The sequence below is a fragment of the Sphaerodactylus townsendi genome, linkage group LG02 (assembly GCF_021028975.2).
Source record: "Sphaerodactylus townsendi isolate TG3544 linkage group LG02, MPM_Stown_v2.3, whole genome shotgun sequence".
NCBI classification, from domain to species: Eukaryota; Metazoa; Chordata; class Lepidosauria; order Squamata; family Sphaerodactylidae; genus Sphaerodactylus; species Sphaerodactylus townsendi.
Window position 1 is genome coordinate 55978670 of NC_059426.1, and position 26430 is coordinate 56005099.

General features: G+C 41.3%; 1 protein-coding gene and 1 non-coding gene across 2 annotated transcripts; both read left to right on the plus strand.

Annotated features, from left to right (window-relative positions):
- Positions 1-477: 477 nt before the first annotated feature.
- LMLN (leishmanolysin like peptidase) lies at positions 478-25544 on the plus strand. The gene is made up of 17 exons (XM_048485307.1): positions 478-692; positions 3853-3950; positions 4218-4248; positions 4991-5073; positions 5445-5562; positions 7231-7409; positions 8988-9093; positions 9292-9386; positions 10143-10260; positions 11071-11178; positions 12040-12116; positions 13996-14106; positions 14266-14398; positions 14941-15100; positions 18089-18219; positions 19901-20114; positions 21907-25544. Exons 1-17 carry the CDS (start codon positions 546-548, stop codon positions 22005-22007), a joined length of 2010 nt encoding a protein of 669 aa, XP_048341264.1. The 5' UTR covers positions 478-545; the 3' UTR covers positions 22008-25544.
- On the plus strand, positions 4367-4527 carry LOC125427599. Its single transcript, XR_007243717.1, has one exon. It is a non-coding gene; the product is annotated as a U4 spliceosomal RNA (small nuclear RNA).
- Positions 25545-26430: the final 886 nt, after the last annotated feature.

Consider the following 26430-nt stretch of genomic DNA (forward strand, 5'->3'; position numbering starts at 1 on the left):
GCCAACCAAGAATAAAACTAGGTTTCGAAACTGGAGAACAATGCACCCAAATCAGCAGGTTCTTGACAACGCTAGCCTAAGTGCGTTAATCATACCCAGAAACATCTTATTTCCCAAATAGCACCCTACCTAATATAATAAAGAGTGAACTCCAAAATGATTTATTGGTTTAAGACGTAATTACTAAACTCGCATCCTCGCACTTACTTCATGCCTGTGCTCTCTCATTAACTTCAACTCCCCACTATTTCCCTCTCCCCATGAGGTACCACTTCGTTGAGGGCTATCGAATTACTCCGCAGCAAATCTTCCTTCGCCCTGACCAATCGGCTACCCGCAGGGCTGGAATGACGTCATCGAGCGATTCCCTCATTTCAGCAGCGTTCGATTCCAGCATCGGCTGTTAATCCCCAGGGATATGTGAGATACCCAATAGGAGTTTGCTTACTGGCTACGTGCGTTCTGATTGGTTGGAAGGTAGAGGGAACGCCAGGTTCCTCTGCGGAGGCCATGGCTACGCGGCGGTAGCGAAGGAGGCGGACAAGATGTCGACCGGGTGGAGGGTCCTCCAGCATCCCCGTCCGCCGTCTGCTTTGCCCACTGCCTTGGTCGTACTGGTGCTGCTGGGCGGTAGCCCACCCGCGGCCTGCGCTTCAGCTTTCTGCCACCACCGTGTCCCCAGTGCCGAGGAGGTAAGAATTCCTGGGGTGAAAACGGGTGAGCCGGCAAAGAGAGAAGGGAGTGTTGGAGATGGGTAAAGCCTTAAGAAGGACTAGGTTTGTTCAGATGCATGTCTTTTGTGTGTGATTTCCCTTTGTGAACTGGGCTGGTCGTTCCAATTGCTTGCGTTGCGTCGTAAAATGGAATCATATGTGTGAGCAATATTTCTGGACAGGTAGAATGGGGATCTTGCATTGAGTAGTTGTTTGTTCTTTGCAAAGTTGACGGTCCATTTGGAATATAAAGAGAACTGAGAAACTGATGGATTCACATTAACATAATGGTCCTAGAACTCCTTCTGCAAAAAGAACTGTGGATGCCGATACTGGAGTACCTGTTGTTGTTGTTTTGAGGAAGTGGGAATCCGGTGTAGATTTCTTATAATGTGGCAGATCAGTCTCACTGCTGACAGAAAGTCAGTGCAGTATTGTGGATAGAATATTGCCCTTTGACTGATGCGTATTCTTGGGTGTGGTGTTCTTAATAAGCCTGTTCCTTTAATTCAGGCCAGTGTTAGACTGGCACTTAAGGACTTAGTGTGAGCAAAGAGCAAAGAAAAATGAAGGCGTTCTGTTATGGTTCCTCGCACGTAAACAACCTGACTTATTAAACTGTTCTACTTTTTTTGGCTAGGTGGCGAACCTATGGCACTCCAGATGTTCATGAACTACAATTCCCATCAGCCCCTGCCAGCATGGCCAATGAACATCTGGAGTGCCATAGGTTCGCCACCACAGAGCATCAGCAAATGCTTTTGCAAGCTGTTCAGAGGAGAAGGTGTGAGTTTGTATGCCATTAAAAGTTGAAATTGAATTGAGAAGGTGTGAGTTTTTGAAGGTGCCATGCACGTTGATGCTATTGTACATGCCATTGCTTCCATTTCCCTGATGTTCCACTGGATGGCTTTTGAGAAAGTTGGTACTTGTTAGACCATTAGTACAGTAATGTTTTAAAAGTAACTTTCTAGTCCTTTTCAGGAGGGCTATATAATTTATCATTTTTAAATGAAAGTAGGAAAAATGAAGGAATGTATTGCACTGTAGTGATCTAGCAACTGATGTTTTTTAGATGCCTGAAAACAACTCTGTTGCCACGGAGGGAGCATGGGAGACATGGGCTGCTGAAGCTGCCAATGCAAATGCACATCTCTGTGTGTTCTGCCAAGTGAAGGTTGGAGTGCAGTGTAGTTACAGTCTGGCCACATTTACTTGAATGTAAAGGTCTGCTGATATGTTAATTCCAACAGAGGTATTCTTAGAATGATGGTTGTAACTATATACCCATCAAATCAGTTTTGTGCTGTGGTATGGTCTCCCCATGGAGCAGAAGAAGGTGGTAATGAGGTTGGAGGATGGTGTATGGTAATTTAGACTACAGGCAAGGAATCACATCATAAATTCCAAATAGTTATTTGATGCAGATGTCCAAGTGTTAAACTGTATATGACTGTCTGTTAAATAAAATTAGGTATTATCTTTATAACCAGTGATGGACAGAAATCTGCCCGGGGACTATACTTTGTTCTCTGTTCATGGCTTAGCTTATAAATGGGAAAATGTTACCGATCAAGTTGTACAGGAGTACACATAATAGGTGTGATAGTTATCAAATTCCCTTACACCACTATTATTTGCTTGCCAAGCATAGGGAGGCTCCTGTGTGTGGGAGTGGTGTTGCATTTATTAGCCTGTAATTTGCATTTTATGGACTGGACGTGTGGTCTTCATCTAGTTTAGTGAATTTGTTGCAGAATTATTTTAACAGAGGACGAATGTCTGTCTTTGCTTCAATAATGGGTTGAATAACTGAGGCTCCTGGTAAGTTTAGCTGTGGATTTAATTCATCATGAATCATGTTTGCCCCCCTAAAAAAATCCTGCAGTTGTTTTGTGTGACACAAAGGTTGGTGATGGCATCTCTTGAAGAGCAGACCTGCTGTGCTGATACATGTTTTGATTATAAAAATTGGGTGGATGAAAAGCTCAAAAACAGTTACTTATACGTGGCAGATCCATTCAGAGAGTGCTCTGAACAGCAGACATTAGAAGGTCCTTACCTGACAGAATGAGTTTAACTGCTGTGGACAGTCTGTGGAGCTCTGATGTGATAAGTAGTCTTGCTTACGAGATCAGTTTCTGTAAATTATGTTGCTAGTTTCAAGCACAAGCCATTGGGTAAACTTTTACAGAGAAAATAGGAGGCAATTTTTGGGAAGGTCTGAAGACATGTCAGAGCTATGGAAAGCAGTAGTTCATGTTCTGATTACTCAACACAGGACATATAAACACTGAAGAATAATAACATCAGGAATTTTAAGAAATTACAGCCAGTGAAAATGGATGTGAGGTTAGAAAATGATTGATCAGCAACTGATCAGAGTGATGCCTGCCAAATGGGATAGAAGAATTAGGTCTAATATTCAGGAGCAGAAACCTTGTAAGCTGGCAGCTTCTTCTGTCATCCATCTATCTGTCTACTTTAATATTCAAGAGCAGCAGAGGACAGGTGGGGTGGTGGAACTGCAAGCATAGACAGTAGGTATGAGCAGTCAGGAGCACTATGCATACCATGTGTGGACATGCATGGTCCATGAAGTGGGCAAGCAGGATCATGCCCATTAGTTCTGCTAATTGGAGTTGACCCCACTTTTAACACAGAGCCTATGCATACAGACTGCATGTTGTATGGCTTGAGTTGTCACATATACAGTTAGTATGCTTGTGTGCTTTATGCAGATGCTAAAGTGAGCACAGGGAGGCAGAGGCAGGCCTAATAGGCACAGTCCCATTTCTGACTTACTTCTGAATATACAGACTTAGCATGGGCACTGTCAAACACTTTAAATTTGTGTCTGGTCATTGACCGTAAATAAAAACTTCACTTTAAATTTGATTGGTTTTCTTGGAGGCAATCTACGTATTTTGCTTTCAGGTAAGGTAACAATTTATGGCATTTACATGGGTGTAACCCCCATTGTAATCAGTAGGACTTTTCTGATTAAATATACATAGTTTAGGGTTGCAGACATGTTTAGGATTCAGCATATTGAATGGGTAAACAGGATTTACGCTTATTGAAACAGAAATGGTACTCAAGCAGTTTGTCAGATTAAATACACTTTGTTTTTATTCAGGTTATCTACAAAGTTTATCTCAAGCAAAATCATATCTCGAAGAGAAGCGTGGATGGGCAGCTGAAAATTAAGACTATATATGACAGAAGTGTTGAAGAGTAAGTACAGTAAAGGCAGTCTTCCAAAATTCTTGTTGTCAGTGAGAATTAACTAATGGCAGGGCGGACCTTGTGCCTTTTGCTTCCCTTCTTTCAACCTTCCCCTCTAAGCAGATAGCCTGAGATCAACAGAAAGTCAGAGATCTGGTATGCTAGAGAGATGTCTGAAGTAACTTTAGTGTTACTGGTGTAAATGAAGGGAATGATCGAAAAAACTGGATGGTGATAAAACATTCTTTTCCACAACTGTTTTTTTCCCCCTCGTAGACTGCCTCCTGAAAAAAGACACCTTATAAAGGTATGTCAACCTTTCTTCTTGCACATGTGTTGGGTATTGCTGAATGAGATTCTGGAAGCTGCAGCAGTCCAACAATATTTAGGATATGGTACATCACTGCTGGTGGGCAGTATTTAAGGCGTTTGCATAGTGGGAGTATCATAGCCAGCGTGGTTTATTCAAAGGCATGATTATTGCTAATTGAAAACTTTTTTCAATACCCGGCCACAACAACTTGAAATATAGTCGGCATTGGCCATTTTTGATAGTATTTAAGGCAGTTGCTTCCCTGTCTCAATAGAACCTTCTTTTGAAACATGATGTTCTGTTGCAAATGTAATTTTATGCAGTCTCTAAACCATACTTGAATGACTGACAGCAGCCTATAAGCCTTCAGCCCCTTTCCCCCTTCTTATTCCTGAGGCCAGATTCTGCTGGCCATATCCAAAGTTCAGTGATGGCATCTGTACCAGTGCTAAACTTTTTAAACAACTAGCCCAGGTTAATATCAGGTGAGTTTAGATGTCCTTGCTAAGATGGAATCTTAATTTGGGTCAACTTTGTGTAGATGTTTGGAGTTCCCACATAGCTCGTTATATTTGGATGATGTAATGTAGAGCAAATCTCTTTAATCTGACACATGTTTAACACATTCAGTCCAAAGCTGTAAGACGTTCTTGGCAGATGTCCTAAACCTGGTGATTTATGTATTTCAGAGTCTGGCTTCAATTTTCTTGATGCAAGCATTTTTTTATTTTTCTAGCATAAACTTTTTCCACAAGCTATATCTTATTTGGAAAAGACATTTCAAGTTCGGAAACCTACTGGTACTATCTTACTAAGCAGGTATATACGCTCTTCAGTGATTCATTCTATTTAAAATATATGTCTTTACAACTACAATGCATAGACAGATTAGTGTTCCGCACATCCCAGGATAAGCATTCCACCATTCTGAAATGTAAATTTACCAGTTGGGGTTGGTTAGCAACACAGTTCCCCGGTGAGGGGAGGATGGTTCCCGTGAGCACCATAAGGATGGCTGTAACAAGAATACTAGAGAACTAGGCAGAAATTATAATATTCTGTCCCCTCAGTGCCTCTCTTATCTGCTCTATTGCTGAGATACTCATTATCATTTTTCTTTTTATCCTTCCGTGTTGTGTGGAATTATTCTATACCTCCATTTCCTTGGTAAATAACTGATTTGCCTGAAGACAGTGTGTAACAAACCAATACATAAGGAAGAGGGATGACCCACACCGATACTGCCGTGGAGCCTGTGCAGAATTTACGAGGTGTGGTCCTGTCATAGTTCCTGAAGAACACCTGCAGGTATTTCAGTCAACAAATGTTAGCTTATAGTAGTGTTCTTAGTGCTGTGTCTTATGAGAGTGAGGAGTCATGGGGATGGAAAAGTGCAGAGCCTGCAAAACTGGTGGCTCAGTGATATTCACGCCCTGTTGTTTTTGTGAGCCTTAACTGGTGTCCAGTCATCATTATTCCAGCCTTTAGTATCAGATTACTTGAACTTTTGGGTGAGTTTTCAAAACCTTCTTTACTAATCTCCCGCCTCGCCAGACCTGGCCCCACCCCACCAGTCTAGCCCATTTTCAGCTGGCAGAAAAGGTAAGGGGGGGCTGTGGGGAAGTGGGAGGGGCCACAGGGGGACGGAAAAGATGGAGTCCGCCCCAGGCGCACTCCTGCCCAGCTACGCTTCTGAATGCAGGCCATCCCCTCTCCATATCCCACTCTCCTCCGGCTCCACCTCCCAAATCTCCTGGTTTATTAGTAAAGAAGGTTTTGAAAACTCACCCAAATGTTAAAGTAATCTGATACTAATATTGGGTTTTTCCCAACCCAGAGCTGACAACCCTGAACTTAATAAAAAGCTGAAACAGCCATGAATGATTGTTCAGTTCACTGTGTCACCAGTCTGACCCCAAATTCTTAAGATGACAGCAGTACAAGCTAAAGGGGGATAATGTATGTATACATTTTAACTATACATATTGCAATCTCTGCAGATGTTTGCTGTGTGTATGAGATGCATGTTGTTGGTATACTTCTGAGGTATCTTAGACAGGGTTGCTGACTTTCAGGTGGTAGCTGGGAATCTCCTGGCTTTGTAACTTATCTCCAGGCAACAAAGATCAGTTCAGCTGGAGATAATGGCAGCTTTGGAAGGTGGACTCTATGGTATTACACCCAATGCAGGCAGTGGCAGAGCTACAAGGGGGCAGGGGTGCATGCATTGCACCAGGCGTGTGCCTGGCGGCTGCGAAAATCACACCCAACCCCGCCTTGCCAGGCCTGGCCCCACCCCACCAGCCTACCCCGTTTTCAGTTGGCAGAAAGCTGTTTTCTGCCGGCTGGAAAAGGTAAGTGGGGGGGCTGTGGCGGAGCGAGAAGGGCCACAGGGGTTGGAAAAGATGGAGCGCGCCCCGGGCGCACTCCTGCCCTGCTACACTTCTGAATGCAGGCCTTCCCCTCCCCAAATCCCACTCTTCCGGCTCCACCTCCCAAATCTCCTGGTTTTTCCCAACCCAGAGCTGGCAACCCTGGACATCTAATTTTCAAAGTCTGCTGTGAGATAAATAGATGTTTTCAAAGCTTGAAGACTCTTTACTGTGACATTTGGGATTCAAAGGATTGCATAGGAGGAGTTTGGAGGAGAGGTGAATGTTGGGCTTGCACTGTAATATTTCCTGTTTAAGTACCGTTTTCTCCTCATCCGTACAGTTTGGACTATTTAAAGAGCAGTTGATGGATTCTGGAAGGTGTTATCTTTTGAAATAAAATCTTTTGAAATAAAATCATATGCATGCATGCTTTTAGATTTTAGCCATTGGTGGTAATGTAGGATTTTGATCCTAAATATATTTTTTCAATTTAAAAAAGGATTTAAAAAAAAGAATATATTTCTACACTGAAAGTCAAGTTTGTTACTAAATTATTTGATTTGCTATGACTAATGTATCTCTCCTAAATCTAATGTTTTAGCAATGTAGGGTATGCAGTGAAAATGAATGGCTTTGTGGACCTGTTGGTTTACCAGACCAAGAAGGCGTTAGAGATGCTGACTTTGTACTATATGTTAGTGCTTTGACTACTGAAAGATGTGGCCAAGAAAATATCATTGCATACGCAGCATACTGCCAGCTGGAAGCAGATATGGACAGGTAACGTTTTTCTTCAAAGTAAAGTGACTTGGTAAATAATGAGGTCTTATGATCAGGAATAATTAAAATGTGACTATCCGCTTATCCAGCTGGCTTGTTAGTTGCTACTAGCCCAGAGAGCCATGATTTCAAGCAGCATGGGACAATGTCAACAGCAGCATAGACATGAAGATAACAGAAATTCCTGTTCTGTACTCCAGTGGTATGTGTATGAGCAGCCTAAACCATCAAATGAAATAGTACTTCTGAGTGTTTTGCTCTGAAATGCCAAGGTTTGCAAGGAGATTCAGCTTCTGTCGTAAGCCAATAGGAGCTCTCAAAAATAATCTAAGAACTTTGGATGCTCATATTTCAATTGAATTAATGTAGCTTGAGTATGATTCTTTGCATAAATTGTAAAGGGACTGTTTCAGACTTATACAGTTCTAGTTTTGTCCTAGTTTTCATTACGCATACACATTTTCTGATGGCACAACATGCAAAATGAATGTCAATTGATCACTTGGAATCTGAATAAATGGAATGAAATGGTGAATTAGGATCAAAAAGGAGGGATAAATCTGGTCCTTGAAAATAATTGATTAGTTTGTTCCCAAAAAAAAGGTATTTGAGACGCATGTCCTTGTATCAGTTTTCTTTTCAGTAGGATGGAAGTAGGTGTATGTCTGCATTAAATAGCAGGGGAAGGAGAACAGTGTGTATGAGACTGAAATCAAAAGAGAAGTGCAGCAAATGGTCAAATCTCAGTATCTAATCTTGTATTTAGGAAGGAATTTCTGTGTACATTTTAATATTTTTAAATGAGCATTCAACCTCGACAGTACAGAATATATCATAATTACTATGTAATTACTAGCCAGTAGCTTGATGGTAGATTTAACTAGGGGCTTTGCATCATATTTGTTATTCCCCCAGAGAAGCTTTTATTATTTTTTCATTAAGCATCAGTTTCCCTATAGTTATAATGGGTTTAGTTCCTTGTATAGTCTTCTAAGGGAGGGAATTTTCGTGGACCCGGTCCCTTTAAGAAATCTCACTAGAGGCAGTCTCCCTGTCACTACCCAGTAATCCCCCTGTTCAGTCAGTCTAAGGTGCCTAGGGTAGTTGGAAGGCTGCAATATATGTTACGTATAGGGTGTATAGAGATAGCATAAAGTTAAGGTGTACAGAAAATAGAATCCAGATAAGGGCATTCAAAGAACCCAGAAGAAACACAGACAAAGTGGACTTTCTTGGAAGCAGTCAAAGAAAGAACAAAAGTCTCAAGCTTCAAACTTTTCCAGTCAAGCAAGTACTTTATTTTAGTCAGACCCTGGGAGGAGTTAGGGTCTCAATTCTTCTAAGCAATAAACCTTGTTTTTGAACTGTTACACCTTGCTTGTGTATTTCCCACTCTGTTCCACCCAACAACAGGACACCTTTAGATTGTTTTACTTGGGGGGACAGAACAATGTTCTTAAGACTGTAGAATTTTAAATTCTGTGTAAATGTTTTTACTCAAACACAAATCTAAACATTGTGAGAATCCACTTACAGTTGCAAGTTATGAACAGGACATGTTTTTTTGTCGTTTCTTAGACCAATAGCTGGGTATGCCAATCTGTGTCCAAATATGATTTCGACCCAACCACAAGAGTTTGTTGGAATGCTATCTACAGTAAAACATGAAATCATTCATTCATTGGTAAGAGCTGGTCCTTGAAGCATCATTTTAAACTATTAGTGATATTTTTAAATGTGGGTATAGAAGACAAGTTTGCCTCTGTATGCACACTGCATTTCAAATAGTTTTTTCAGTATTTCTGGCTTTTGTGGGTTCTGAGTAAAACATGCTCTTTAATATTACCATTGTAATGTGCATGTATTTTGGCTTGTCTTGAAGGGTTTTTCAGCTGGTCTGTTCGCTTTTTATCATGATGATGATGGAAATCCTTTGACTGCTAGATATGCAGAAGGAGTGCCAGCCTTCAATGAAAGGTATGTGCTGAAATCTGTGTAAGCTGTCTTGATTGAAGGGGGATATGATTGAAGTCTATAAAATTATGCATGGGGTAGAAAATGTTGACAGAGAGAAATTTTTCTCTCTTTCTCACAATACTAGAACCAGGGGGCATACATTGAAAATGCTGGGGGGAAGAATTAGGACTAATAAAAGGAAACACTTCTTCACACAACATGTGATTGGTGTTTGGAATATGCTGCCACAGGAGGTGGTGATGGCCACTAACCTGGATAGCTTTAAAAGGGGCTTGGACAGATTTATGGAGGAGAAGTCGATTTATGGCTACCAATCTTGATCCTCTTTGATCTGAGATTGCAAATGCTTTAACAGACCAGGTGCTCGGAAGCAACAGCCGCAGAAGGCCATTGCTTTCACATCCTGCATGTGAGCTCCCAAAGGCACCTGGTGGGCCACTGCGAGTAGCAGAGAGCTGGACTAGATGGACTCTGGTCTGATCCAGCTGGCTTGTTCTTATGTTCTTATGATGCAGATATATTTACAAATATTTATTTGAACAATATTTTCACACTATATGTCTCAAATTACTTGTTTGAATTGCTGGTGCTTCTCCCATGTGCTCAGAGTGTCAGGATGTTATGAACAATACAGTCTTTATGTAAGTAATATCTTGGAGGGAAAACCAATGCTTACCAGTTGGATAACCCCACAATTGAATGTTTATTTGAACTTTTCTTGACAGCCATGTTAAATGAAATCTCTGTTCTTTATAGCCTTGGCTTGTATCAGTGGAGCAATAAAGTTGTGCGTAACGCAGTAAGATTGTGGGATGTCCGGGACAATAAGCTTCTACGTCATAATGTTTTTCTACTGATTACTCCTAAAGTAGTTGTAAGTATAACTAGGCTTTTTCATGGAAATTTAGCTAGATTCTGCAGATAACATATGTTCAGACATCTGTTTGTACCGCACTAGGAAAGACTGTCAATATTTTGAGATATGGGTGTTACCAGTGGTGGCATTCTAATAATTTAACAACTGATTTGCCCCTTCACAACGCCGCTGCCCCGCCACGTGTCCCCCCACCCACTTGCTTGCTGTGGAGGAACTTCTTGTAGGGGCGGAAGGGGGCAATGGGGTCTTGCCGTTGCTGCTCTGAAAGCCCCCTTGCTCCCCTGGGAGAGAGTGCTGTGGGGCTTTTAGCGCCTCAGAGCAGTCAGGCTCTGAAAGCCGCTTTTAACAACCTGTTCTCTGAACTTGACACACAATTAGGTTCTACCGAACTGCTTTGAACTGGCTGAATCCCACCACTGGGTGTTACTTAGTATTTGTCTCAGATAAACTGTTGGTGGTTAAGATAAACCAAACAATGCGTAGGATAAGTAGGTTACATTAATCTAGTTAACTGAATCATTTAGAGCTTTAATCATTCTGTTAACTGATAATGCTTCGGTGTAAAGTTCTGTATAATGAATATATGTGAGATCTGTGCTAGATTAATTGTGATATATCATAAGTGGAGGGGACATGCTGTAGTAACACTTGATTTCTCCTGTGTGCTGGGAGATTTTTGCTGGATGAAGGCACGCCTCTTGGTTTTAGCGTAAACTTGATCTGTAGGAGGAAGACTTAATTTTGATCTTTCATGTAAAGGTGATGTTCTTTATTTTGAGAGTTTGCTTCTGAAACTTCTTTCTGAAGGAAGAGGCCCGAAAACATTTTGACTGCCCCATTCTAGAAGGAATGGAGCTTGAAAATCAAGGTGGCATGGGCACCGAGCTCAATCATTGGGAGAAACGGCTGTTGGAGGTAAGTGAATGTTGGTACATCACTAAAGCTGAAATAACAGTTTTGATGGTTTAGGAGCGGTAATAGTTCAGCGGTAGAGCGTCTCCTTTGTATGTAGAAGGTTGCAGGTTCAATTCCCAGCCTCTCTAGTTCAAACTCTAGTTTTAAAACGTCAAGTAGCAGATGATCTGAAGGCCCAAGACCTTACGGGACCAATGAATTAATTTAATAAAAATCAGTATCATGTGTTCAGACATCAGGTTATCTAATTTACTCCCTTCGTTGTAAAGAGATTAACTCCCTTCTTTGTAAAGAGATTAACTCTCTTCTTTGTAAAGAGATATCCTGCCACTTTAACTTTTCCCTGTGGGGACCTATCATCCTCATCCTTTCAAACCACCACAATGGTTGTGTGTATGTAGAATCTTTATTTGTCAGAATATTATTTTAAGGTACTTCCCTGTGTGCACATGGCTCTAGTTTATATTAAGGAGGGGGTGAACACTCAGCAGTGGAAGTAACGAATATTTTACTTTTCTGGCTTAAATTGACATCAGTTGTGTGATGTTAGGCTAGACATATAATAGCCAAAGATGCATTACTGAAGAGGTTTTTCCCTTTTCCCCATTCTTCAGTCTCTTTCTCAAGCCTTATCTTAAGCTTGATAGTATTAGGAAGCTGCCGTAGTCTAGGTAACACGGAATTATGTAGAGCTCCCCACTTCCTTCCCAAACAGAGTGCACTTATAATGAGAACAGATCTTGAAGCACAGATTTTATCCATGTGAAATGTATAGCTTTGCACAAGGGCAGTCCTCAGAATGTCTCAATTCAGAAAAGTGACTGACCCTATTGACACGTTTTTGATGTTGGCAACTTGCAGAATGAAGCAATGACTGGATCACACACTCAGAACAGAGTGTTCTCCCGAATCACCTTGGCTTTAATGGAAGACACTGGGTAAGAACCTGTAGCTAGATAAGAAAGCCTTGATTTTATCTTTTTAAGATATAGAATCATAGAGCTGGAAGATACTGCAAGGGCCATCAAGTCCAACCCCCTGCCATGCAGGAACACACAATCAAAGCACTCCCGACATATGCTCATCCAGCCTCTGTTTAGAAACCTCTAAAGGAGACTCCACAACTCTCTGAGGCAGTGAATTCCACTGTCGAATATAGTTCATTATAGTGTTGTTGACATAGTTTGAACTGTAAGCTTGGAAAACGATGCAATTTATTTGTTAGCCTGTACATACATGTTGTTTTTAACTATTCTGTATCTCACGATCATCTTTTTTTCTTCTTGGTCTTATAGGGCATGTTGTAATTCTGTTAATCAGTCTCTTTTTCTTCAAGTCAAACATGACACTGAGACTTCTCAAAGGAGTTCCTAGCCAAACACTTCTGGTTGGGATCTTGGTCTTCTCCCTTTTTGTACTGACTTCCTAATTTGAAACAAACCAGGAGAAAACAGTTCCACAGAATCTTTGTAGAGCAGGAAAATGATAATGGGCAAGAGGCTTAACTCTTGCTTCTTTTGTTCCGCGGACGTAATCTAAATCAGCCCTGTGCATGCCTGCGCTTTTATTTAAAGAAAACTATTGTAACATCCTTTCACAGTGTTCCAAGTGTTTCATCTTGGCCCGCACAAGATCCAAGGTTCAATTCCTGGTATCTCTAGTTCAAAGGATCAGCTAGTAGCTGAAGTAAAAGGCCAGAGACCTTGGAGAGCTGCTGTGACCTTTGACAATACTAATGTGTGGACTGATTCACTATAAGGCAGTTTCATCTGATTTTGGGTCTTTCACACATCCTTTACTTTGACTGGAGATGTGTTGGCAATCTGAAGCCAGAATTCCCTTTTCGATGCTTTTCAGCTCACCTGTGTTCTATGTGTTGCGCAGCTGAGCCCTAAACAGTCACTTTAACAAGCAGTAGAAGGTACTACATAGATCCCACAAACAGCAAGGCTTTTCACCAGTGCTGTGATAATACAGAATGTAAGAGACTACGAATAGCTACGGTCAGGGCTGCAAACGTGTCCTTGGACAGCCATTTGGTAGGGGGCTATTGCCAAAGACACATCCACATCTGAATAGCTTACGCTTGCAATGAAAGGATTGGGGCTACTGTTGGTGGTGATGGTTGGTTGCCAACAACAGTATAAAACAAGTAGGGTTTAATCCGCCTCTCCCCGTATTGCCCCTCTAGACCCCTCCACTCATCGGGGGGGGGGGGATTTACTGGTGGCTCCTAGCCCGAGACAGGTTCGGCTGGCCGCTACTAGGGCCAGGGCTTTTTCGGCCCTGGCCCCCACCTAGTAGAATGAGCTCCCAGCTGAGATCAGGGCCCTGCGGGACATTTGTGAGTTCTGCAGGGCCTGCAAGACTAAGCTCTTCCATCAGGCTTTTATTTCATGCTAGCCGACCTGACTGGAATATCGCTGCCTCCCATGGGTGTCTAGTTAGGGTTTTATCACCATCTGTTTTTCTTCTGTTTGTTGTGAAAGTTTTTAAATGATACCGTTTGTGCCAGTATTGGTTTTATATTGTCTGATGGTTGTGGTTCTACTGATGTTCTACTGATATATGTATATATGTGTGTGTGTGTGTGTGTGTGTGTGTATGGGCAGAGGAAGCCTTCGGCCATATATGCCTGATGGAAGAAGAGCTGTGGTTGCTGTAATTCTAACTGCCAGTAAAGTTACAAGATGTTCAACATATCGTCTATGTTGTTTCCCAAAGACATTTAGCCTATGCCATCAAGATCTTTGGAATTTCTTACCAACAGTTCAGAAGCTCAAGTAACAATATTTCCATTTCAACTTTTCTTTGCAGCTGGTATAAAGCCAACTATAGCATGGCAGAAAAACTAGACTGGGGCCACGGTAAAGGCTGCGACTTCGTGATGAAGAGTTGTAAGTTTTGGATCGACCAAAGGCGGAAAAAGTAAGAATGCAGTTCTTGAGGCTACGTGGTAGTACCTCAAGCTAATGGTACTTAACTGGGCCACCCAATGTTTGGATGGCTAGTGGGGTTTCCAAGGGGAAAAATTTATATTTCTGTATAAGTCTCTTTTAACTGTTATGTGTTTAATGTCATTTAAAGGAAAGAAGGTGTGGCCCCATATTGTGACACACTGCGGAATAATCCATTGCAGCTGACCTGCAGGCAAGACAAAAGGGCAGTAGCAGTGTGCAATTTGCAGAAGTTCCCACAGCAGCTGCCTCAGGAGTATCAGGTATCCAGGAAAAGCATCGTGGAACAAAATGAATGTTTACCCCATTCTGGTGTTATGCCATCACATAGTTTCACTTCACTGTTTGCATTGCATAGAAATGGAAAAAGGGGTGAGGACAGAGTAGGCAGACTGAAAGTGGTAACATACAGTGTCCCATCTAATATGGCATCCCCACATATAGATTTAGATCTACACTTATGAAATTTGAAATTTAAAAAATGAAGGCCCAAGTATTGGGAATGGTCTGACTCCTTTGCCAAGCACAGCATACTGTATCAAGTCAGGTCAGCACAATCGTGTATATATACATACTATATTTCTTCTATTTTCCACACAGGATGGATCAGTAGTGTTGATTTTAAAATGGTTGGAATGATGGTGGTAATTGTAGCTGAGTTTTTCACTGATTCCAGAGTGGTCATGTATTTATTGGGGTCATGTATTCCTACTAATACTGGAAGACAGTGATGAGCGGCAAGCTGTGCCCTTGCTATGAACATCACTCTTGTTCTTCTTTTCTTTCTTTTTTTGTGTTTTTGCAGTACTTTGACAGTTTAGAAGGAGTGACGGCAGAAGACCTGCCTTACTATGGGGGATCAGTAGAAATTGCTGATTACTGTCCTTTCAGCCAAGAATTTAGCTGGCACTTGAGTGGTGAATTTCAGCGCAGTTCAGATTGCAGAATATTAGAAAACCAACCAGGTCAGTTGATTTTGTGTTTGGATCTCCCTTTCAGGGGATCTCTCTATGGGGGCTTCTAGAAAAATTATGAAGACGCACCATTTTTTTAAAAAAAATGGTGCGTTTTGCTTTACTTCTGGTAAGGGATGAGAAGTGTGCAGAAGTGCTGTAAACTGCTTGCCATTGAAGTCTGCCTCCTCGAAACTGCTAAGCTCAGTGTGGTTCTTCAATCTGTGAGTAGTAAACCAGGGCACCGGCTTACCTTGCAAGGATGGCGCAAAGAGGAAATACCCACAAACTCCCACATTGTCACCTTTTTCTGCTTGCTTTTTTCTTCCAACAAAACAACCTTTTATCAACCCCCATCTACTGCTGTATTTATTATTAACTTGATTTAAACCCCACCTTTGTCTGGGGGAACTCAAAGCAATTTAATGGCCTAATCCGGGAGGGGGGGGGGCAAAGCGACTGCTGGAGGCAGCGCGGGCCTACACCGGTGGATTTGCCCTCCCTGGGGCACTTACTCTGGTGGAGGGGAGATGTTATGGACTACAGGGAGTTCTGCTGGGGAGTTGGTGCTGAGCGGTCGCTCTTCATTGAGCTCCTCCACCTTTTAAAGATAAGTTTTAAATTTCTCCTACCCTTTGTAGTTTTATCTCTTAGTATTTAGCATTTTCTTTTAATTTAGAGACAGACTATAATAAAGAACCTTCTGAGTTGATATTTTAAAACCAGGCTAAAATCTACAATATTTTAATAATAGCAGTGCTGACTAATGAGTCTGTTTCCTTTTTGTTTTTAAAACAAGTTGTGTACTTCTGAAGCCTGGAGCTTCCCTATCATCAGGTGTGGTTGAACTGCTGGTTTTATTTTTTATTTTCTTGGCTCAACCAGAGAGTTTGAGGGTTTTTTGCTGGCTCATTTCCTGACCAGCTGGTGTGGAGACGCCACAGCCCCAATTCTCAGCTAAAAGCCCTGAGACTTCTACTAAAGTTTTTTTTTAAATTACACACTAGCTGTTAAGGTTCTGTTTTATATTATATATTTTCAATGAACTTCTGAAGTTTAATGAACTTATGAAGTTTGCTCTTAAGCCTTTTTAGCTACTTAGTATTTTTTACTAGCCTTTGGCGTTTTAAGCGTCTGTTTTTAGCTTAGTGTAAATAATTGCTCCTGTGTGAATATTTTACTCATTGTCTGATTGTTTTTTACTCTGGTGGAGGGGCATATATGCTGGCAGGCAGCAGATGTAGCCTCCTGGGACATCTGGATGTGGTGCCCAGGACCTGCAAGTGCTTCCACGCTGCTGCCAACACCTGTTGTGGCAGTGTGGGTGTGGCGGAATTGTTCCTGCGGGTACAGCCAACATTACTCAACTTCCACCCTGGGTTTGCAGCCATTTACACTGCAGCCCAAGCCATGGAGGGCTTTCTGGCGGGGGGGGGGGGGGGTTGCGCGGGGGTAGGGTACAGAGTGCCACCATTTCCGTGCCATCAGAAAACCTTCTAGAGGCAGCACAGCAGTGGTGCTGGCTGCTCAGGGCTATAAATTAGGCTGTAAATCATTATTTCTTCTATTTTATCTTCACAATAACCTTGTGAGGTGGATTAAGTTGCGAATGATCCCCAGCCACCTAGGAACCTTCCATGGTAGAGTAGGAATTTGAAACTAGAAGTCCCAGATCCTAGCACAAACTTCTGAATGCTATTCCACACGGCTTTTGTGGGGTGGCTATTACTGAACAATACCTGGCAACTGGGCCTCAACTGGTTATGTAAATCACCTGGTAGTTGTTGGTGGGCCTGGCCCCACGAAACTTCCTGGAAATACAAAAACATCCTGACTCTCCCTCTCCTTTTACTGATGAAGACCCAGGCTGGAAGGCTTGCAAGTACTGTTGTAGTTGCCCAGCAATAGCCATGGAGGGCATTTGTTTGTTAAAGCTATAGGTGCTGTTTCTATTTTGGGATGTTTTAACAACTGCCCCCCCCCCAAAAAAAACCCATGTGTTTTCTTAGATGTCAGATTTTTCTGCAAACCTGGGGCATGTTTCAAGTTTGTAGAAAGATCTGTCTTGTCTGTTTAGCACCCTAATAGCTGAATTGAAGTATTTGGCCATGTTGAGAATCAGTTATATACAGATTGTTTTTTAAAGTTAATTTTAATGTATTTTTGATTGCTTGTTGCCCTCAGGATCCTGATTGGGTGGAAAAACAGGCTAAAATGTTTTAAATCTATATAAAGTTAAAACAATGTATTTTCTGGAAGTAAATGTTTAAGATGTGGATGAGATATGCAGCAGTGCAGGATGCCTCAAGACAAGTTTCTGTTTAATCCCTTGAATATAGCTTTTATTAATTTATATTTTACAGGAAACCTATTAACGTTTGCCAAACTGGAAATAGTATAGTATTATCAGTTTTGTATTGCCAGGTGCTCTCTTTCGTAGTGTTGCTTTTTGGAAATCAAGATTTTTTTATGGAGCCGTCCCTAAGATTAAAATTGAATAGATACAAGTCAGTTTCTCACAGGACAATGTTAAGTAAATGTTAACATTTCTAAGTCCATTGGAGTCAGTGGACTCAGTGGGGTATAACTCTGTCTGGAATTGCACTATTGTTCCTTTTTAGCATGTCGCTTACTCATTTGCTAGTGCAGCTGATTTTTCAGCCTAGGCCAGAATAATATTAAAAAGTGGATAATGGTGGCTACGATCCATCTTTTACATCACTGAAGCACAATTTACTTTGCAGTCTTGGATTGATGGTTTGCCATATACATGTAATCGCTGTAATCATAAAATGGTTCCCTTCATTTTGATCTTGTCCAGAAAGTATACCCGTCACAAATCATACCAAGTGCCATTTTGTAACAAAGGAGGAGCAGTTTTAAAAGCCATTTTTGTTTGACTTTGTGTCTGATTTTGAGTTAATGTTTGCTTCAACTTTTGGTCAATTTGCTGTTAACATAAACTTCGAAAACATTTTTGTGTGTATATATATATTTTAGACCCTTTCAAAAACTACGGTGCAGAGAAATATGGACCAGATTCTGTGTGTCTTCTTCAGAAGTCAGCATTTGTTATGGAACAATGCAGAAAGAAACTTAGTTACCCTGACTGGGGCAGTGGATGTTATCAGGTAACTGCAGTACAACTTAAGTTTGCAAGTTTGTATTGTCTTAAAATTGTTCAGGATTAATTATGTACTGTGATTTCTTTCTATGTCTGTGTACTATTATAATTGCTAAAAGATAAGGCAGGATGAGAGGATTCCATTCCCCTAGAGGAAAAAAACAATGTAGAATTGTCAGATAAGCAATTGGTAACAGATCTCATATATACTGATCTACCCAAAGAAATTTAACATAATGTTAGTTTTTTCCTGTGCTTTCCTTTCCCCAAATGCCAATTCGGGATGCTATTTGGACTGTACTTTTAATCTTTTCTGCCTTGTGAGAGCTTAGTAGCAATTTGTAGATCTGGATAGAAGATAACCAAGTTATCATTCCTAATTGGTGCTGAACTAGGTTAGCTGTTACTTTTGGCTTTCAGCTCAGGAGACATTAAATATTCACTTGCATGGGATATACTGACTTCTGTAACTTTGGCAGGTTGTATTATGTTACTGGCAAGATATACACTGTTTTTGAGACAGTGCCCATGTAAGCGTAAAATCAGCAGGTGTCTATTTCCAATGAAAATGCATGTTTTTCCCTCATCAAAGTTGCATCTAATATCATTTTAGTGTTTTGGAGTTTTAATATATATAATCTTCTGTTTAAGAGTTTTAAAAGACTGGTAGTAGAGATTTGTTGATATAGTCACATTTGTAATAATCTTATGGGTGATTTGCTATAATAGCCAAAAAAGATGAAAAATAGCCAAAAAAATTCTTATCTTCTGTATGTTTGGATAAAATAACTTGGAAAAGATGTGGTGCTTTTCCAATTTGCCATATGCCATGAGTAGTTCTCAGCATTTTGGGAATGTACCTTCTGACCTCTATGGTAAACTAGATCATGAATAGGTGTAGAATCATGTGATTCCTATATATCACTTAAGACAACCTTGGTATAATTCAGTTATACAGTTTTTATTTAAACCCTAATGAGCTATAAACTTCTGTTGGTGAAATGTAAGTTGAAATCAAATCCATTCCAAAGTATGCAGAGGCGTAGCCAGGCGCACTCTGTGTTTTACACACACACACCCCTCCATGGCTCCCTACCCCCCACTCCCCCCCATACCTTAGTGCAGGCTGGAAAAGTGGCCTGTTCCCTTCAGGCTGAAAACGGCCTGGTGGGAACTACACTTCCCCTGGGAAGAGTAGTTCCCACCAGGTCGTTTTCAGCCTGAAGGGAACAGGCCACTTCTCCAGCCGGCACTATGTCACGAAGGTAAGTGTGCGTGGGGAAGGACACCACGGAGGGCACTGCGGAGGGGATTTTTTCCCCAGGTGCCCCCCAGTGCAATGTGCACCCCCCAGTCCCCTGGTAGCTCCACCTCTGAAAGTATGTAAGAAGCTGCTTACTAGTGGTCCTTGCTATTCCCCAACAGCTTGAGGGCAGCACGTGTCCCTGACCCTTGGACTTGCAGTGAAATAGGGAGTTAATCCCTTCACATGTCTTCTGGCAATGAGTGATTTCTCTAATGAGATTCTCTCCCATTCTGCTTGATTTCCTGTTTGTCCGATTCCATATCCACATGTGGACAACAGGTGGCCACAGAGATAGAACTGTTTGCTGTTCTTGGACAGTTTGGTTAATTCTGTTCACAGACTGCTTCATAAGTGTAATGAATCTGATTTTTATTCTTTTAAGGTTTCTTGTTCTCCCCAAGGACTGACTGTTTGGGTCAAGGATGTGGCGTACCTATGCAGTCGCTCAGGTCAAGTGCTGACTGTGAATATTCAGATGAATGGATGGGTACATATTGGAAATCTAATTTGCCCAGCATGTACAGACTTCTGTGATATCTGTCCACCTGAGCGGGACCCTCCTCCTGTCGCTAACTTATCAAGAATTGCACCTATTGGTATGTGAAATCAGAATAAATAACCTTAAAATATTACTAAATAATTGGAAGCTTTCATATTTCTACAGGCTGTGGCTAGCTTTTACGTAATGGCAAGTTTATGGCCTTTGCTTCATTAGATGCAAAACCTAATTGGGCTTTATGTAGCTCTAATGCTCTTATTCGGTTTTTTCCACCATTTATCTTTTAAAATATTTACATGCCCATACTCAATCAGATCCACTATTGAAATGGTTTCAAAGTATTACTATGATTAAGAAAGTTAAAAAAATTAAAAATTACCTGCAGTATAGAATTATATTCACACACTGAAAGAAATGTAAGGAGTAAGACAACAACAGCCACAAAACAATAAATTAGTAGACCAGTGGTGTTAAGTTGGGTGAAAAAAATAATCAAAATGAATGTGTTCAGCAAAAAAATTGGGCAGCCCAATCCAGAGCCCCCGGCAGCTGGGGATAGTGCCACTGTGGCATCCCCCCCCCAACCTACAGAGGACTTTCTGACATCCCCCCCCCCCAAAAAAAAACCCTGCCACCAGAAAACCTTCCCTAGGGCTCAGTGGCCTTGCACACTCAAAAGGGTAGTATGAGTCCAAGGCCCAGGGCACTGTGTACTTCCCACAAACCCAGGGTAGAAGCCGTCTAACATCAGCTATACCCCCAGGAATGCCCCCACCACACCCTAGCTGGGCCGACGGGGCTGGTGGAGGTGCATCTAGACATTCTGGAGGGGAGCGGCAGCTGCCCACTAGAGTATTCCCCCCCTCCACACACACCAGGGTAAGTGTCCCAGGGAGGCAAATCCACTGATGTGGCCCTGCACTACCTTCACAGGATGATTTGCCCCCCTCCCCATCTGAATTGGGCCATTAAACTAGTACTAAAAACTCAACCACCTCTGCAGCAGAAGAATACTTACATGGAAATTCTTCAGCTGAGTTTTCATAACCTGGCCCTGCCTCTAGACTCACCAACCTTAGTTCAAAAGGTTTAGGAACATAGAGTAAGTAGCTTAATGAATAGGCATTATCCCTTAGGGATAGATAGTCCTTTCCCCTGGACTCGAACCATTTTGGATTTAAAGTTAAGAACTTGAACTTTGAATTGAGCCCAGAGCAGATGTATGGCAGCACCATAGAATATTCAGGGCAAAAGATATTCAGAGCTGGTTTGCTATTGCCTGCCTCTACATCACGACCCTGGTATTCCTTGAAAGTCTCCCATCCAAATACTAGCCAGAGTCAAAGCTGAGAGATCACCCAGCTAGCTTTCCTCATGGCACAAGTGGGGATTTAAACCTGAGTTTCCCAGGCCTTAGCCCGACATCTTAACAACTATACCATGTTGGCTCTTATATGTATAGTCCCTGTAAAAACAGACGTGAAAATGAATTCATGTATTCTTTGCTGTCTTGAAAGCAGATATGATAAATTCATAGCCCAACAGTTAGATTTATTACTAAAGTCCAACAATTTGAATTTCCCTTTTGTGATGTGGTGAGTCTGTATAGTTTTTGTATGAGTCTGTAATCCTAGTCCTAAAGCAGTAATCCTATAAACCAGTAACACTGTTGGAGTGGGGCACCAGCAGGGGAAACTTGATCCTCCATGCCCTGCTTGTAGGTGTTGTGGGGGCATCTGGTTGACTCTTGTGTGAAATAGGATGCTTAACTACATGGGTCACTGGTCTGATCTGGTATGACTGCACTTAAGCTCTTGTGTTCTCATGTGAACATTGTCTAATAGAAGTACTAAAATGTTTTGACTTCATGTTTTTTGCTTTGATTTTAGATTTGTGCTCCTGCTCTCCCAGCCCGGTAGTAACCTTGTGGCTACTAATGGCAAACTTACTTCCACTCCTTGCTGGGTTTCTTCTGTGTGCATGGCGTTAAACTGAGCTCCCGAGTTGCCATACAGTCACGTCGCATTCCTAGAATGCACTTCAACAGTGCAACGTATCTCAAAGGCAGCTGTCTAGAAGAGAGATTGTCTCTCCGTCTGCCTTGTGGCAAGCACTGCATCTGAACACAAGCTGTGTGTTGCTGGTGAACAACCTCTGGGCTAAGAAAGAGGCAAAAATTTTAAACATCTCAAGTGTCAGGCATAATTTAAAGTTTTATTTTCTCATTGCTAACAAATTTGGGGAAACAAATTTACCGGGTAGATTGCCTCTCTGCTGCCTCTGGTTTTGGAACATTTTTTTACACAGAATTCTCTGGGGCTTGTAGCATCCTTAGACAGAGATATACCTCAGAGTTTCTTTTAGTCAAAAGCCATGTCAAATCAGTTGCCATTATTGCTGAGACTCATATGATTTTAGAGAGTCTTGCAGTTTTATCCAAAAATAGTTTTGGGACTGGTGTAGCACAACTTCCAGAATTATTCCGTATTTCATATGCTACAGGGATTTAAGGTTGTTTCTTCTGTGCAGTCTCTGCTGCTCAGAATAGCAGTGAACTTTTCAACAGCTACACACCATGCACTTTTGATATTTCTAAGTAGTGGAAATATTTTTCCCATGTCACTTAATGAACAACACTTAAGTTTTGACTGTTGTGTTGTGACTCTTAATGCACTGAAACTGTAACCCCAAGCATGCTTGCTTGGACATAACTTCCTCTGAACTTATTTCAGAGTAAGCATGTTTTAGATTGGGCTATAAATGGTTGTTACAGGATAACTCGATGAAATGGATAGCCCTTGTTAATGAATGTTCACTTCACAATACTGGCCTTTTACTCTTTTCATGCAGCCCAGATATTGGTAAGGCTGCAGGATCCAAATGAACTTTTTTCTTATGAGGTAGTGATGGGGGAACATTTCATAGTGACGGAACTGTAAATCTTGAACACCGTATTGACACTGCTGGACCAAATGGTGATTACTGTTGCCAGGTAGCTTAGTTTGGGCATTCTTGAACAAAAGAACCTCTCTCGTTGTTGGTGCTGTTGGGTATAGGCAGATTTAAACTTTTTCTTTAAATTGTGCAGGTTACTAAGTATACCACCCAGAAGCGGTTGGGCTGAAGAAAAGATGTGAAGAACTTGTAGATAAGCTATTCCCTTAAGCATGACAACCTTCCGGGAACCTAGTAGTGGAGACAGTGCTTTCTTATAGCTGGTACAAATAAGTCTCATCATATGCTAGAAGAAGTGGCACCCGGTGCTACTGATCGCTGTGGTTCATTGAAGGTGATTCTAAGATTCTGTTGGCCAGGAGTGCTCCTAAAAATCTTTTTAAAAATCTGAATTATTTAGTTTTATTCTACTTATTGTGCATAGGCAGTAGACTTGTCAGTGTGTCGGGATTAGAGCCTTTAAATGAAATTGGAAACTTTTTTCATGTCTGCAGGGTCCACTTATTTTGAAGGAAAACCTATAATGGTGCCGATTAGATCTTTTTCTTCCCTTGAAGGTATCTCTGTTTTTAGGATGAGGGTTTTTTGCAAACCAGTCACAGGCAGTAACTGGGCCCACTTGCAGCATGAGAAAGCTAAGAATGTGATAGTGTTGAGCAGATATCCTGTCTGGGGATGTTACACAAATGTGCACTACATAATTGCTCTACTTCTGTAGTATAAACCCTACTTAGCCTTAAATAAGGGGTGGGGGAGTGGACAACATAGAAATAGCAATAAAATATTAGGGTTAAGAAACGCTTTAAACATACACTTCGACTGGAAATTTGAACGATGTACAGTTTAGCAATTGGCATGAAACACTTATGTGAAATCAAAGCATCTGAGAATTTTGGAAGCCAGAGATGAAAAGTTTTGTGCAATAATGGAATTTAAATAGCATCTTTACATGATGCTTTTATACTTGAATATTCTTTTGTCTTGAAGTAAAACAATTGCACTGTATCAATATTATGGCTAACTTTTTATATAGGCATTCATATCTGTGTTAATGTATGAATTTATGTTGTGAAACTTGAGTTAAGCCATGATGTCTCTACTGTGGTACATTAGTTAAATCTAGGAACTTAGTAAAATGGCTTGAAATGTTCTTGCCAGTTATACTATATTATGCTGGTGACCACCATGCACTGTATCAGAGAGCGTTCATATGCTTTACACTCCAGAGCTCTTATATGCAGATATTTAAGTGAGCACATAATTGAATTAGCCTGAAATTCTGATTGTGTCTGGGAACATGCTTGCAGTTGATGAGTCTGAAGCGTGAACACTGAATTTGACTCCCTGTGCATAAATAAATCCGCTGTTTACATTGAGACCCTCATTCTTTTGCATTAGTGTGAGAAATTTTGGAAGACCAGTCAAGGTCATATAGTACCCATTTTAAAGTCACAGAATCATTTCATGAGGTGGTTGTGGCGGAAATGGGGCCCCAATGTTATCTCAGAGATGCGATCTTTGCCTCCTCCCCCCCCCCCCTCCATTGAAAATGGCTGTCTGGATTCTGGGGACTGCTGATCATAAGACCCATTTTAGAAGATGGTACATGTGTATATTCACAAAGTATTGCAGCTTTTTCTTAATATACATACATGACATCATGTGTCTGACAGTGCAGATCAATAAAAGCATCTCACAATGGAACTGACTACCTCAGTTTCAAGTATACTTTGATGAGATATTCATTGTCTCCATTAATCTTGACATCTCAAACTTCCTGAAGAACAAATTCCTATCTAATGAGGAGAAAGCAGCACAGTAGGAAACTGTTATTTTAGGATATGGAATCTATGGTGAATCCTTGCCATCAACACCATAGTAGTTTTTAATAAAAAATGTAAACTTTTTTCCCTAAGTCTACATGTAGCTGTTTTGGTTGTGGTATTTCTTAGTTGCACTTGCATCCTTTATTGTTACTGCTCTGAATGGATATAGTATTGCCATTTATTTTCTTCCTTGACAAGCACATCCATGCCCCTGCTGTGACTGAATCTAATCTCTGAAGATGTTTTTCTTAGACCATCATAGCCCTTAACTGGCACTGAGCATCAATTTGCCTCAGAGTGGGCTGACCACTTCACTAAGTGGAAAATGTCCCAGTGGGATGCTGCACTTGATAGGTATGGGTGGTCAGGACCAACAAAGAGCCAAGCTCCCGCAACTCAGTCAATGCCTCTGGGACCATTTGGCTCAGAGCTTTCATCAGCAATGGTAATTGGACTCAGTTCACCAATTATTTCCTCCTATGCTGCTGCCAGCCATAAGAGGAAGCAAGGGATAAACTACTGCCCATTGTTGGTGCTGCTGAGCTGAGTGGCTTTGGTAGCGTTGGCTTGTAGTGCCTCAGGCTGCTGAGCTTACCTCCAAAGGCTGTTATCACTTCCGAGTCTGCTCCCAACTTGCCTGAAGACCAGTTATTTTACAAAGGAGGGGAGGTTAGGAGTATTTCTTGGTGAAAAGCATTGGTGAGTCAGATGCAGACCTTTGCCTGCCCTTTGAACTGCAGGGTAGACTCTAGAACAGAACTCCCAAGCTCAGATTATAGGGTGGTCTACACCCATCAGCTTTCTGTCAGCATGGCCAATTGGCCATGCTGGTAGGGGCTGATGGGAATTGTAGTTCCTGAACATCTGGAGAGCCGCAGGTTCCCTACCCCTGCTCTAGAATGTTTATAAACTTCCATTTGAGGAAAGAAATGTTGAAAAAATCATCTATAAAGCTGCTTATTTTTAAGTCTGAAATAGATATTCCATTGAATCCTAGTTTACAGTATAGATGTCCTTAAAGTAAAAGCTGCTTGAAAGGGTCGATCATTCTTGATTGAACACTTTCTGTAAGCCACTGGTTGGTTCTTTAAGTCTAATTTCTTAGCTCTTGGGAGAATATTGGAGCAGGACTCTGAACATACCTGATTAAGGCTTACCTTGTTCTGTATTTTATGTAGCTTGATACAGTATAGATTACTAGTCTAAAGAGTAGGGGAAATGTTATTCTTCTGTTCTGTTTAGGTTGGCCAAAGGTAGTGACTTTGCCCATTTTATATAAATGCTTTGCTGTGAATGAACTGAGGCAAAATGTCCGTTGGAACATGGAGCAGATTGTATCTAAATGGCTTAAGGTTATGTATGGATATGTTATGGAAAATGGGTGTGCAGATACATAAATGACTCTGTGGGAGCTGGAACTCAGCTGAACTAGCTGGTACATTTTCATTTACTATATATGTGCTGTCTGTCCCTTTGTAGTACAAATGTCAACCTTTTATATGTAAATTTTACTTTGCGGATAGAAATTAGTAGTCTTGATATCCAAAAATAGTTTAACTATGTATTATGCCATTACAGAATGTAAATGCAGAACTGCTTCTTGTGAGTGGACTTGAGGGCTTGTCAGATATG

Bases quoted from the DNA above. Each gene is read 5' to 3' on its own strand.
- LMLN (XM_048485307.1), top strand. From the start codon at position 546: ATGTCGACCGGGTGGAGGGTCCTCCAGCATCCCCGTCCGCCGTCTGCT. The intron at 3,951-4,217 runs GTAAGTACAGTA...TCCCCCTCGTAG, and splicing joins TATGACAGAAGTGTTGAAGA to ACTGCCTCCTGAAAAAAGAC. The intron at 15,101-18,088 runs GTCAGTTGATTT...TATATATTTTAG, and splicing joins AATATTAGAAAACCAACCAG to ACCCTTTCAAAAACTACGGT.